Source organism: Anolis sagrei, chromosome 4 (genome assembly GCF_037176765.1).
Source record: "Anolis sagrei isolate rAnoSag1 chromosome 4, rAnoSag1.mat, whole genome shotgun sequence".
Classification (NCBI taxonomy): domain Eukaryota; kingdom Metazoa; phylum Chordata; class Lepidosauria; order Squamata; family Dactyloidae; genus Anolis; species Anolis sagrei.
In genome coordinates, this window is record NC_090024.1 from 46,293,828 (window position 1) to 46,308,024 (window position 14,197).

At 39.3% G+C, this 14,197-nt stretch overlaps 1 protein-coding gene across 1 annotated transcript in view; it reads left to right on the forward strand.

The window, feature by feature from the left end:
- Window positions 1–14,197, forward strand: part of CYP7B1 (cytochrome P450 family 7 subfamily B member 1) — a 123,270-nt gene that overhangs the window by 82,937 nt on the left and 26,136 nt on the right. The window contains exon 2 of the mRNA XM_060775392.2: window positions 9,173–9,309. Coding sequence (XP_060631375.2) covers window positions 9,173–9,309 — 137 coding nt within the window. The remainder of the gene's footprint in view (window positions 1–9,172; window positions 9,310–14,197) is intronic.

Consider the following 14,197-nt stretch of genomic DNA (forward strand, 5'->3'; position numbering starts at 1 on the left):
TCTAAGTCAAATGTGAGCTTCAAATAATTTATTCAGAGTGACACACCTTATCATCCAAATGGGTTCAGCACATCAGATGACTTCTTTGAAGACCTCACAACCTCTGAAGATGACTGCCATAGATGCAGGCAAAACATGAGGAGAGAATGCTTTGGAATATGCCCATGCAGCCCGAAAAACTTGCAGTAACCCAGTGATTCCAGCCATGAAAGCCTTCGACAATACAACTTCTTTAAAGTTTGGACTAAAATCCTGAAGTGGGTGAGGCACTCCCTTGATTTAAGTCATATTGAGTTAATTGTTTCTGGTCTGTGTGAGGTAGCATCTGGATCTATTATATTCCTTTTTTTTTTCAGACCAATCCCCACATTGAGAAATTACTTCTAACCATGAATTTTAAGGAAGTAGCAAGGAAGTATAACATAACAGTCGTTATTGTTTATGTTTTATTTTTTAAAATGGCTGCCACCACAAATTTCATTCACAAATACACTGGGAAGCTACTATAGGTACCCCTTATTGATAGGTATTGCAGAAAATAATACATCATTAAAATTACTGCCATCTTCCTAAGTGAAGACTGGTTTCTGTTATCAGTCTGTTGTGGGCTATATATATGAAAAAAATTCTTCAATACTCATTACTAAATTAGGCGGGCGGGGGGGGGGAATGAATTGATTTGAAAGTGCTTCTAAAATATTGTAAGGAGTTCATATCTTAACTATAACCAAAACAATTTTTAATTACTTTTCGTTAAGAAATTGTGCCAAGGAGGAAACTTCAGGGGCTCCTTTCTCCCTCATTTTTAGAGCTATCAGGATGAAATTTGCTACAATTGTACAACACATTTACCACTATTACCTTCCACCCTCCAAGTTTCAGAACATTTCACTCACCACTAATTTTGGGGGAATTTTTCAATTTTTGACAAAAAGCCACAATAGCTATTCCCTTGAATGCCTCTATATGACACACAACACATACCATAGAATTTCAGCTTAGGAATTTTCCTCCCAATCTTGCCTTCCCAAATTACATTTCCCAGAATTCCTCTGAAGTAAATACAACCTTAACACCTTCAATAGCTTTCTTAAGCTACTGATTACAATACAATTGCTGCCACCATAAAACAAAAGAGAAAGGACAATGTGTTAGGGAACTTTGTGATTTGCAGAAATACAAAAGAAAACGGGTTGGGAACTGAATGAGGCACACACACCCCTTAGGAAAAAAGCTGTTATTATAGGCAGAGGGGATAGAAAACATAGAAGAGAGGGAAGAGAGTATCCTAGAAATGGGTACAGTTGATTTATTGGATGCGCCTGAAAAGGAGCACTCCACCCTCAACATTTTTGCAGGTCATGTTTATACTGTAGCATCAAGCCTCTTATAGCTGAGCTAAACATGTCTGAAGTAAACGATGACCCTTGTGTCTTTGCGATGGCAAGATGTCTCCCTGATGTGATCCTGCAGACTTCGAGCATTAAGTTAATTTCCTCCTGGACTTGTGAGCTGTGGTCTTTTTTACCCTGCGGAGAGCTTGTGAAGGATACAGCTTTTGATCGAACGGCAGAGCAGAGAGGTTGAAATTAGGTGCATTCAATTAGAATATGACAAACTGCCTATTTAAATGTATCTGTCACAGTGTTACTTCAACAATATATTGTCCTGTTCTTATAGTGAAGATGTGTCTCCCGCTCCAAGAAAAGCAGGTATACCATCCATTTCAGTTAGTCTCTTGGAGAAGCTAATTGGGCACTGCTATGATGCTGAGGGTATATTTCCATCTAAACTCCACTTCATTCCTTTAGTCACTTCACGGACAATCTGTATCCAGAATGGTTTTTGAGCCATTTCAGTTGATACTAGCTGCTAAGAGATTTCTTCTGTATAAGCTTGTTTTTTTAAAAACAAAGTATCAAAGATCACAAAACTGACAGATTAAAAAATCTAGTTCCAGTTTTGTAGCACTGCCATTAGAAAGGAGAAATATTCACATCCTTGTTTTGTCATGAATGTACTGTTAATAGTTGAGATAATCGTGGTATCAGAATCTCATGTGTCATGTGATAATGAGAGTGACCTAGTTAATAACAGTTGAAAAGACAAATAAGGTTAATATTGAAAATACGTAATTTTCTTGGTGTTGTATTCACAGTCTCACATATTGATTAACCAATAGAATGAGAACAGATGCAAATGGAAGAGTTTCACCTTAATTTAATAGCATCCAGAATTTAAAGTGGGTATAAAATTAGGAGAAATAAAGTCTATCTCATCCTAGCTCAGGGAATCAATCTGGAGTTCATTCTCTGCCCACCATGGAAGTGCCACTCTTCGTTGGCCAGTATCCAGTGGCAGGGACTATAATAGAGGAACTTGGTGATACATCAATCTGGGGCCCAGAAAGGCAATAAGGGACCCATGAATTTCTGACACCCAAAGTTATCTACTTGGTTCATGTTTATAACAATATTTTTTCTACAGAGACAAAAAACAACAACTTTAGAATTTCTTGTTATGCCACTGTATTCACAGAAATGACTTAATTCAGTATTGAGTGGAGATTAAGCATTGAAAAGCCAATCAATTTTGAGAGGACACCTATATCCCACTTTGCAAAATTTCTGTTGAAGGCTCTGTTTAGTGGTCCTAAGGGCCCCAAGGGCTATTTCTCTTACCAGAGTCTCAGGCTGGCCAATAATGACAGATAGGATGGGCTAGCAATCATTCACCTCCCCAGTGCCTAAGGGTGCTCACTTGGAAAGGCTTGGATTCTTACTAATTTCACATCAGCCAAATTACTGTTGTCCCAGAAATTTCAAATAGTGTGACATGACCAATAATGATCTTTCCATACAACTAATTAGGATATATCTTTTAAAAATCTACTTAAAAATCAACTGAAATGAGTGACAAGTCAATTTTACAGTATTGTGCCAAATGAATAGACAATTACTCTCATACTTTCACTATGTTTCCTAGCTCCTTAGTAGTATAATCAGTTTTAGCTAAGGCTATTTAATATTTTTGATTTTGTACTTGGGATCTGATTCCTGAATATAAATCATAGGACTATGCTGGGTTCTGAATTACACCTAATTAAGCAGTATACATCTCTATGGATTTAAAATTGGCGAGTAAAAGATTTCTGGTGTGATTATTTCTGAAAGTTGACTGTGCGTATCAATTGTGGAAAATTAAACAGTATAAAATGCATAGAAACATAGAATGGAAAATAGGAGTGGATATGCAGGGCCGTAGCCGGGGGGGGGGGGTTGTTAAAAATTCAATCCTGCCCTGAAATGTGTCAGGTTAAAAAGGAAACCTGGTTTACTCATAAATTGGGTAACCAGTTAAAATTCATGAGTAAACCAGGTTTCGGGGTGGGTGGGTGTTAGAACTCTGAATTTCAAGGGGGATAAAACCCATAACCCCTCCCCTGACTACAGCCCTGTGGATGGGCCAATTTCTGGTGTGTGTCCATGCCAAAGTGTTAATTCATTCGTCTATGGAATCATATATCTGTATTAATGTGAGAAATTATTTCAAAAATGTGTATACCAATACACATTTAAAAATTATTTTGTACATTCAAAGGCAGAGGAACCATAGAGACCAGATTGCCAATATCCGCTGGATAATGGAGAAAGGCAGGGAGTTTCAGAAAAACATCTATTTCTGCTTCATTGACTATTCTAAAGCCTTTGACTGTGTGGATCATAATAAATTGTGGCAAGTTCTTGGTGGGATGGGCATCCCAAGCCACCTTGTCTCTCTCCTGAGGAATCTGTACAAGGACCAAGTAGCAACAGTAAGAACTGACCACGGAACAACAGACTGGTTCAAGATTGGGAAAGGCGTACGGCAAGGCTGCATACTCTCACCCAACCTTTTTAACTTGTATGCAGAACACATCATGCGATGTGTGGGGCTTGACGAATGCAAAGCTGGGGTGAAAATTGCTGGAAGAAACATTAACAACCTCAGATATGCAGATGACACCACTCTGATGGCCGAAAGCGAGGAGGAGCTGAGGAGCCTTCTAATCAAAGTGAAAGAAGAAACTTCAAAGAGGACAACAAATTAGGTTTCTGCCAAGAGGAAGGCTTCTGGGAACTAATTCTACAAAAAGAGAAGAAACTAATCAAAATCATATACAAAAAACTACTAAAGTGGTCCACAGAAGAAGAGCAAGTAAAACACTGCCAAATACAATGGGCAAAAGACATTGGACACAGCATATCTTCGGAACAGTGGGAAACAGTTTGGAACAAAAAACTAAAATACACAGCGGCAAATGATATAAAGGAAAACTGGTATAAGATGTTATACCGTTGGTATTATACTCCTGAAAAATTGGCGAAATTCAACAGAGGGATATCCAACTCCTGTTGGAAATGCAAAAAAGAAAAAGGAACCTTCATACACACATGGTGGACTTGCAAACATATCAGAAAATACTGGAAGGAAATCCATAGTATGTGCCAAAAAATATTAAAGACCAAATTCACCCTTAAACCAGAAACCTACTTACTAGGAATATCAGAAGAGAAACTAACAAAGAACCAAGAAAAAATGCTTTTTCTGCTCAGTACCGCAGCCAGATTACAAATCGCAAAACTATGGAAACAGGAAGAAACACCGAAAGCTGATGACTGGATAATAAAATTTTTTGACTTAATACAAATGGACAGCTTATCACAAAAACTAAACAACACCCGAGCTAAAACGGACTGGTCAGGCTTCAGAGACTTTATCAATTCGAGGAAGATACCATTAATAATAGATCTATCCCGCTTTTGAATTTACACACCGAAGTGTACTCGAGAGGACTCTGGCAAATCAATGCAATAGACATTGGAAAATCTTGTACCCTCAGTAGACTTTTGGGAAGTACCCTTCACTATAGGACTTTAAGGGGAAGGTGGTGGGTTTTATCTTTTATTTCCTTCTTTTTGTCTCAACCTATATGTTACCCCCCCTCCCTATTCCCGTCCCAAACCCTCCCCCCCCTTTTTAACTGGCTCCCCACATCCCCCTCACATCCATTGTCTATGTGTACATTTATGTAAAAAGCACAATAAAAATCATATAAAAAAAAAAGAAGAAGAAAGCGCAAAAGCTGGGTTGCAGCTAAACGTAAAAAAAAAACCAAGATTATGGCAACAAGAATGATTGACAACTGGGAAATAGAGGGAGAAAATGTGGAGGCTGTGACAGACTTTGTATTTCTAGTGCAAAGATTACTGCAGATGCAGACTGTGGCCAGGAAATCAGAAGACGCTTACTTCTTGGGAGGAAAGCAATGTCCAGTCTCGATAAAATAGTAAAGAGTAGAGACATCAGACTGGCAACAAAGATCCGCCTAGTCAAAGCCATGGTATTCCATGTAGTAACCTACGGATGTGAGAGCTGGACCTTAGGGAAGGCTGAGCGAAGGAAGATCGATGCTTTTGAGCTGTGGTGCTGGAGGAAAGTGCTGAGAGTGCCTTGGACTGCGAGAAGATCCAACCAGTCCATCCTCCAGGAAATAAAGCCCGACTGCTCATTGGAGGGAAGGATACTAGAGACAAAGTTGAAGTACTTTGGCCACATCATGAGGAGACAGCAAAGCTTGGAGAAGACAATTATCCTGGGGAAGGTGGAAGGTAAAAGGAAGAGGGGCCGACCAAGGGCAAGATCAGTGCCTCGAGGCCGTTACTGGATGGCTGCGTGCCAGCAGGTTGAGGGTGAATCCAGCAAAGACGGAGATCCTATGGCTGGGTGGACCGGGCAGTGGGGACATCCATCTGCCCACCCTGAATGGCGAGGCGTTATGCCCGTCATCATTGGTAAAGAGTCTGGGAGTCCTTTTGGACCCTCTGCTGACAATGGAGGCCCAGGTCTCCGCCGTGAGCAGGACCGCCTTCTTTCACCTGCGGCAGGCTAGACGGCTGGCCCCCTACCTGTCCAGGGATGACCTAGCTACGGTGATCCAGGCCACGGTCATCTCAAGACTGGACTACTGTAATGCCCTCTACATTGGCCTCCCTCTGTCGGTGATTCAGAAGCTCAAGTTGGTACAAAACGCAGCTGCTCGGCTTCTTGCGGGAATTCCGATGAGATGCCACATAACACCAATCTTACTACAGCTGCATTGGTTACCAATTGAGCACCGGATCACTTTCAAAGTGATGGTACTCACCTTTAAGGCCTTGCATGGTCTGGGGCCAATGTATCTGAGGGATCGTCTCACCCCCTACCAACCCCAGAGATCCCTCCGTTCTGAGGACCAAGATCTATTGAAAGTCCCCAGTGTCAAGACCTTGCGTCTAACGGCAACCAGACGCAGAGCCTTCACAGCAGTGGCGCCATCAGTCTGGAATGCTCTGCCACCTGAAGTTCGTGCCCTGCGGGACTTACCAGCTTTCCGCAGGGCATGTAAGACATACCTGTTCCGACAGGCTTTTAATGTTTGATACTGTTGTTCTTAAATTGTTTTAAATTGCTCTTAAACTTTGTTAGATTTTAGCTATCCTGTAAGCCGCTCCGAGCCCCAGGGGAGTGGCGGCATATAAGTTTAAATAATAAATAAATAAATAAATAAATAAAGATGGATGGATGGATGACATCCTTGAAGTGACTGGACTGACCTTGAAGGAGCTGGGGGTGGTGACAGCCGACAGGGAGCTCTGGCGCGGGCTGGTCCATGAGGTCATGAAGAGTCGGAGACGACTGAACGAATGAACAACAACAACAACATTCTTTCTTAAAAAGTTCACATTTCTCAACATATTTAATCAAAGCAATCAGCAACAGACACTAGCCATGCTGTGCTCACTGGCTACCGCTATGATCAGAACAGGAGTGCTATCACATGTTCCTGGGGATGGCAAGTAAGTGCTATCCTGTGTTCCTGTGGTGCCCAAGCCCATGAAATGTGTAATGGCTGTGTAAACAGGCCCAACTGCTTACATAGGCCCGAAGTCGCAGTTTGCTCAGAATTCTCGGAGAAAATGTGGAGTAACCCACAACTTTGGTAAAGAGGCCTGTGTTAACCCAAATCAGCTCTGTTCATCATGTAGCCTCCATTGTGCTAAATTGCCTCCCTTTTGGGATAATGAGTCAGTGCAAATATGTCCTTCATTTTTCTCCAGTAGTCCCCTAGGTTGTAAAGGGATTCTCCCATTGCTGAACCTCTCTCAGAAACAGGATTCCACATCTGGTTGGTTCCTATAAAAATGGGAGCCATTGCAAGAGTAATACCTGAAAAACTGGGAGTGGATTCACTGTTTTTGAAGCATCAGATAGCCCACACACCTCTATTATATTCCCTCCATGAAAGAGCCAAGCTGTTTAGCAAAATCACATGGCAATAATATAACCCTTGATGTATAGCCAGGCCTCCTGATTTTCCAGTAGTAGCTGGGGTAACTGTCTCCTTAGTGTGCAAAGCTCTACCTCCCCTGGTAGGTAAGGGGCTTTGTGTTATTGCAACTTCTCTCTACTTAGAACATACAGACTACAGACATTTGTGAAATATTTCTATTCCATCGTCATCCACAACCAACTGAACAGCACACTTCTACACATATCCACATAGACTGTAAGCCCCACTGAGTTCAATGGCACTTATTTTCAGGTAAATTCATGTAGGGTGTATATAATATCACTTACTCATATTTTTCATCTCTGTCTGTTACCTATGCCTCCCATTCTATCTGCCCTCCTTTCAGAATGTAGATGGTTTCAACAGGGATGTTGGTTTTCTTCACATTGTGTTCATTCTTTGAATCTATGTATAGTTCTGTTGGTGTTTTATACATTGTTGTAGCATTAAATTACTCCAGTCTTACCGATCCTGGTGCTCAGCATATTCAACCAATATGGCTAAAGCCATTGTGAAGAACTAAAAGATTGTCCTTGATTAAGTGGACAGAATAATTTGTTTAGGAAAATTGTATTTTGAACAAACTTCAGAAGACAAATTCCATGTTAGAATTTCCTTCTGTGTGAACAAAATGGAATTACTGCTAGAGGCAACCCACATAGTTCATATACATAGTTTAACTAACAGTTGTTTTTTTACATGCACATTTATGCACATTTATGGAGATTTAATATACTTCCTTTTAACCAATTCATGGCAGGGCACTCTCTTCTTTATCAAAGCTGAACAAATGTTTCTTGTTCCACTCTTGTCTTTCAACTAGTTGTTTTTACCTTAAAAATAATACTGAGCAAAACATTTCTCTTTTCATTTAAAAGGCTCTCTTATAAACTTTCACGGCTATGATAGGGTTAATCCAGCCACATAAATTTCTATGCCATGTATGATTGTAGTAAAGCCTGTGATCCCTTGATCTTTGATTAGATTCAGGCTAGTAAATATCTTGCGATTAATCAAAATGAGTTGTTCTGCATGTAGAATAAGTCACCTTTCCAGATGGGGCTGTGGCATCAGTGTGTTTTAAAAATATTTATATTTGTTTTAATCCTTTCTTTGACAGACCTGGCTTCTTTTCCTTTGTATGAAATCATTTTTGGTGAACCTAAGCCGGAATTCAAAGGAGACAAATGCCAGTTGCATTTATACATTTGCTATTTGATCAGTATTATTTGAATTGTACGGATAGCTATTATAGTTCTATTTAATACAAAATCTAAGGGGGATATGCTTACTTGTTTCAATCTATTGGATTGCTTTCAATCTGTTGTACTATATAAAATAAAAAATAATGAACATACATGTTTCTGTATATAATGTAGGGTCTTTTTTAAAACAACAGCAACAATGTAACAGTAACATGTAACCTGTTTAGTCTATTTATTTGTTTTTGTTTTTTTAGTATTAGAAATATGAACCTGGTTATCTGCTTTTGACATTCTATACAGAATATGTGCCTTCAAATCAGAGTCGATTTGAAGGCTCACAACCACAACTTCATGGGTTGACATTCTTAGCAGTTTTATTATACATGAAACAGGAAATTCTGCAGTGTCTCATGATGCTCCGTGTACAGGTCTAACATGCTTGAAGCCCCCCAGTACAGAACAATTGGCGGGGAAATTCTTATCTCATGAAAGAGATGTTTTGGACATGATCCTTTGCAACTAATGCATGAAAATGATGAAATGTTCATCTGGATTGATCATTCTTTTCTTTTCCTGTCTTTTTCTTTCTTTCCAGGAGACCTGGCGAGGCTCCCTTAGAAGCTGGTTGGATCCCATTATTGGGGCACGCTCTGAATTTTAGAAATGATGCTACCAGCTTTTTATTGTCCTTGCAGAAAAAACATGGAGATATTTTCACAATATATTTGGCTGGTGAGAGGATTGTTATTCATTTTTTTAAAGACTCCTTAGTAAGCAAAGTGAAAATGTTTATGCTCTTCATTTTTCTTTTTATGTTCTTACAAGCATAATGGTGTTCTATTAGTAGTAGCATCAAGAAATCACCACCTGATGGATACTTCTGGCAACTTCAAAATTTATCTACGGGGAGTTAACTGCCTTTGTGGTAATACAAATTAGTATGACAATATACATTTTAAAATATTAGGGCTTCAATCGTATTGATTATTCCCAATCAGATTTGGGAATCATCCAATGAAACATATTGGGAAATTCAGGTCAGATAACAGAAGATAAATTATGGGTTTTCCTATGACATCATAGAGTGATAGTTACCAAGGTGTTTGGACGAACTAGATATTGTTTTAAGAAGTTGATGAGGGAGTGTGCTATCCAGTGGCTGCTAGTCACAAGAGCTTTATGTTCTCTAGTAATAGAATATGTCAAAACCCCAGCATTCAGCATTCAATATAATATATGTGCATGTAAAGGAAGGTGCTTTTGTATTTATGCCTTGCTTATAGGCTTTCCATTGACATTTTGCTGGCTACTGTAGAAATAGAATTGTCCAGATCAGCTTTTGATTTGATCCAGTATGCTGTGTGGCATACTTATATGCTTACGTTCTGATGTTTACTTGGATCTTTGATTTTTTTTTCATGTCAGGAGTGTCTTGAGAAACTGTAAGTCACTTCTGAAGTGAGAGAATTGGCCGTCTGCAAGGACGTTGCCCAGGGGACGCCCAGATTTTTTCATGTTTTACCATCTTGTGGGAGGCTTCTCCCATGTCCCTGCATGGGAAGTTAGAGCTGAGCCAGGAGCTCACCCGGGTCCCCAAATTCAAACCACCAACCTGTCTGTCAACAGTCCTGCTGGCACAAGGGTTTAACCCATTGCACCACCGGGGGCTTCTGGATCTTTGATGAAATCCCTGTTTTCTGTGGCACTTCTTTTGTATGAGAGTGTATGCCAGATTGGACCTTCTTTATCGTGTTACTAAAGCTATGGCCTTCTCTACTGCCATTTAGACACTCATTGAAAATAACTTGTTTTGGTCTGCTTTTGAAATGAATCTGCCTCTTGTTATTAGTCTTTTACTTTGTTTTATGTTATTTGTCTCAGTGTTATAACTTTTTTTTTAAGTCAGTTTTATGTTTACTGTGTGTGCTTATAGTACTATAGTACTTAACTGTTGGCCATTAGAGATGTCCCAAATATTGGATGGAAAGTAAAACAGACTTATTTTAAGTAAACTAACAATGGTTGAAGGTGCTGCTAGTGCCTCCTATTTCACTGCTGTATCTGTGGGCAGTTGGATTATTTGTAAATATGAACAATGTGAGTGAGGAGCAGAACTGCTGTGGTAGTTGCAGTGGTGGTAACAACACCAGCAAAAAGAAAAAAGGAGAGAAATAATATTGTAAGCTGAAAGTATAGAGTAAATTCACCCCAAATAAAGCCAAAGGCTTGGTTTCAAGCTTTCAGTAAGTAAAAGTAAAACTAAACTGCACCTAAATTTGACACACTCCCTCCTAAACTTTCCAAAACATGTTGGCTCTTCTGAATATATTCTTAATAAACTGTTTTGATTTGGTTTTTATACACTATAAAATGAGAGTCAAGAAAACCAATTTAGGTATCCCAGCCTTCCCTCTCCAAATCCTCAAGAATAATATATCTTTTTGAACATCAGTAAATGAAAGTGATAAATACTGTACTAGCACAGTATAGTTATGGCTAGGTTCCTCTTATGCCTTTTTTTCTTAAAAAAGAGAGTGTTACACACTTCAAACATATGACAGCTAATTAATTAATTTGTCTCTTGGGGTAATCTTTGTGTGCCGCCAAGTTAGAAGAAATGGGATGTATTTATGATTCAAATTTCACCTTTTAACCTATAGCATTATGACTGCCATGAACCAGCGAGGAGAACAGACTGAGGAGTTATAGGTGGTGTTCTTTTTTCCAAAATGCCAGAGTTTTTATGACTTTGTGACACTTATTGTTTTAACCATCTCACTTTCTGGGTTGTTGTAGGTTTTTCTCTCCTGACATTTTGCCTACATCACAACCTCTGAGGATGCTTGCCACAGATGCAGGCAAAATGTCAGGAGAGAATGCTTCTAGAACATGGCCATACAGCCCAAAAAACCTACAAGAACCCAGAGATTCCGGCCATGAAAACCTTTAACAATACATTTTGCTTTCTGTTAATATTGAATATTGGAAGCCTATGAAAGAGAAAGATCAATAAATCCACTTCTGTGCATTATTATTTGAGATCCCAATATAAACAGTATTTCACTATTTTCTGAAATGACAAAATCGAGGTACACAGAATTATCAAACTATTCACAGCATTGCTGTTCTGCTCTCTCTGTGTGTATGCATAGTTACTTTAGTCCCTTCAGTGTGCTGCTAAAGGTCCTGTCAAAAATCCCTGCCAATATATATTGTTCTAATTATTAGTTCTCAGAGTAGTTCATTTGGAAAATGCGGAACGATGCTTGGAGTTTCTGGCATTGCCCTAGACTGGTGACGTGATTTCACTGATTGTTCTTTCCCGAGTGATGAGCAAATGATTGTCATCCTGAAAAGTCTCAAGGGACATGGATGTCATCTTAATAAAGAAATTAAAAAGCACATCTTTCCATGAGAAACAATGTAAATTCCTGACCTGTCGCAGAAAATAGTTCTCTAATTGGTTTTGTGTGGTGGTGCAGCAGAATCGTTTTCTCTAAACGTCATTCCAACGAATCGCTACTGTACATCATTGTCAACAGTTCAGCAAAATCTTCCTAATAAGACCACTCTTACATAAATGTGATCATCTTCTTTCTCCTCTCTTCCAACCCCCAAAAGACTTGTTTCTAAGAAGCCCAATCTATATGGCTCAGTTGTCGAGCTAGACATTAGCACTATATACTTGAAAGTCTCTCTCTTTTTTTTCTTTGTTTTTTCTCATGAGATGATGTCTACTTCTTCTGAAATGCTGTGACAAATTTATAAGGAGCCAAAGTTAATCAATTATAGCAAAACAACTGAAAATATTCTGACATGTTAAAAGCCAATAAATATATCAGTAACATCATATAGTATACACTTTCACGGATTGGGCTAGATGCTGTATTTGTGATGCAGTTATTGTATATTTTATAGGAAGGTGGCCCTTCAATTACAAGCTCGTTGCCCCATGTATATTCACTTACTCTTCTAACAATAGATCCGTAACAGCCATAAAAGCTCGCTGGGGAGACAAATGCATTTTCTTGCGTGTTTCTGAGAAGATGTATCTGATGGTGCATTGCCAACCTAGCGTTCGAAAACATGCAAATATGAGTAGATCAATAGGTACTGCCTTGGCAGGAAGGTAATAGTGCTCCATGCAGTCATGCCGACCACATGACCTTGGAGGTGTCTATGGACAATTCTGGCTCTTCAGCTTAGAAATGGAGAGGAATACCACCACTCAGAGTCGGGCACAACTTATGTCAGGGGAAACCTTTATTTATCTGATGTATGCCCAATAATTCTTCAAAAAGCTCCACAGATGTAAAGGCACAATATCACTGATGGTGTCAAATGTTGCATTCTGGAGATGGACAGGGATGAATTTTCATCTGCTAGAACCAAGGATCTAGCAGATACCTTAGGTTGGTATAAGGAATGTATTTTCCTGTTTATATCAATGGGAGGGAAAACTGGTGAGAAATGCAAAGTAAGGGGAGAACTTGCACACATAGCCCACCCTGGCACTTTTGTTAGAAGGTTTCTGCCATTTCCCTTCCCCTTACCACACTCAATTCCACTTACAATTCATCTTTTAGAAGCCACTCACTCTACAAACTCAGATGCCTGCTCAGGCCATATTGCCTAAGCAGGCACCTAATCAAATTGATTCCAGTGCTTGAAAGCATGTACTTTATAGCCACAACTATGCCATAGATGTGGCTATAAAGTACCGCTGCAAGCTGGATGTTGCATTCGGCACAAGTATGTTGGTACAACAGATAACTGAGTTGTAATTCATAAAAATAGTTAAGAGGCAAGTTTAGAATTCAACTGCTCAGTCCCCATGTCCTGAATAAAGTCTAGTGATTTTAGATTTGCTTCCAAGTAAATTTAATTCCATATATGAAGTGAATTTTCATCATTAAAATATGTTGCTATCCCGATTTTCCATTTCTTATGGATAATTTTGGGGTTTTGCTGCAAAACTAACTGAGGATTCAGCACATGGGTTGTAGCTGACTTCAGAAGTTTATGTGTAAATAGCTGCATAATCAATAGAAAGAAAGGCATTAAAGACCTTTCAATCTGTAAGGTTTGTAGGCTTTTAAAAATCTTTTCTTTGTGCAATTAAATAGAAGAGCTGACTCTGCTTATTAAGCAATAAGGAGTTTTCCCATAGCTCTCATACTGAGATGTCTCTTCATATTCCACTTGAAGAAAGAAAAGATTTTAGTATCAGCAGACATTGCCAGGTCCTTAAGAAGGAACTTCATTAAACTGTCACTCTGGACCTAGTATAAATGGATCTAATACTGAAAACAGGCTGCTTTTAGGAAGACTTGTGGTCTGATCCCTTGAACTCCTTGGCAGATGTGGGAATAAGCTCCTGCAACTCATCAGACGGGCGCTCCCGCTTGTGAGGTGGTGGTCGTGGTTCAGCTTCTAGGGTTTTCGAACAAGAAATCAAACCCTTTTCAGGTTGTTACAACTGGTCAGACATTTCTATCGGTTTGGAAAGAATGTTTTTCAGTAGGTGAAGAACAAGTCTAGGAAAGACACAGTCTTGACTGCAGGTAAGCAGGAGAGTGGGGAGTGCAATAGAATGAATTTTCACAGCAAATAACAAGTA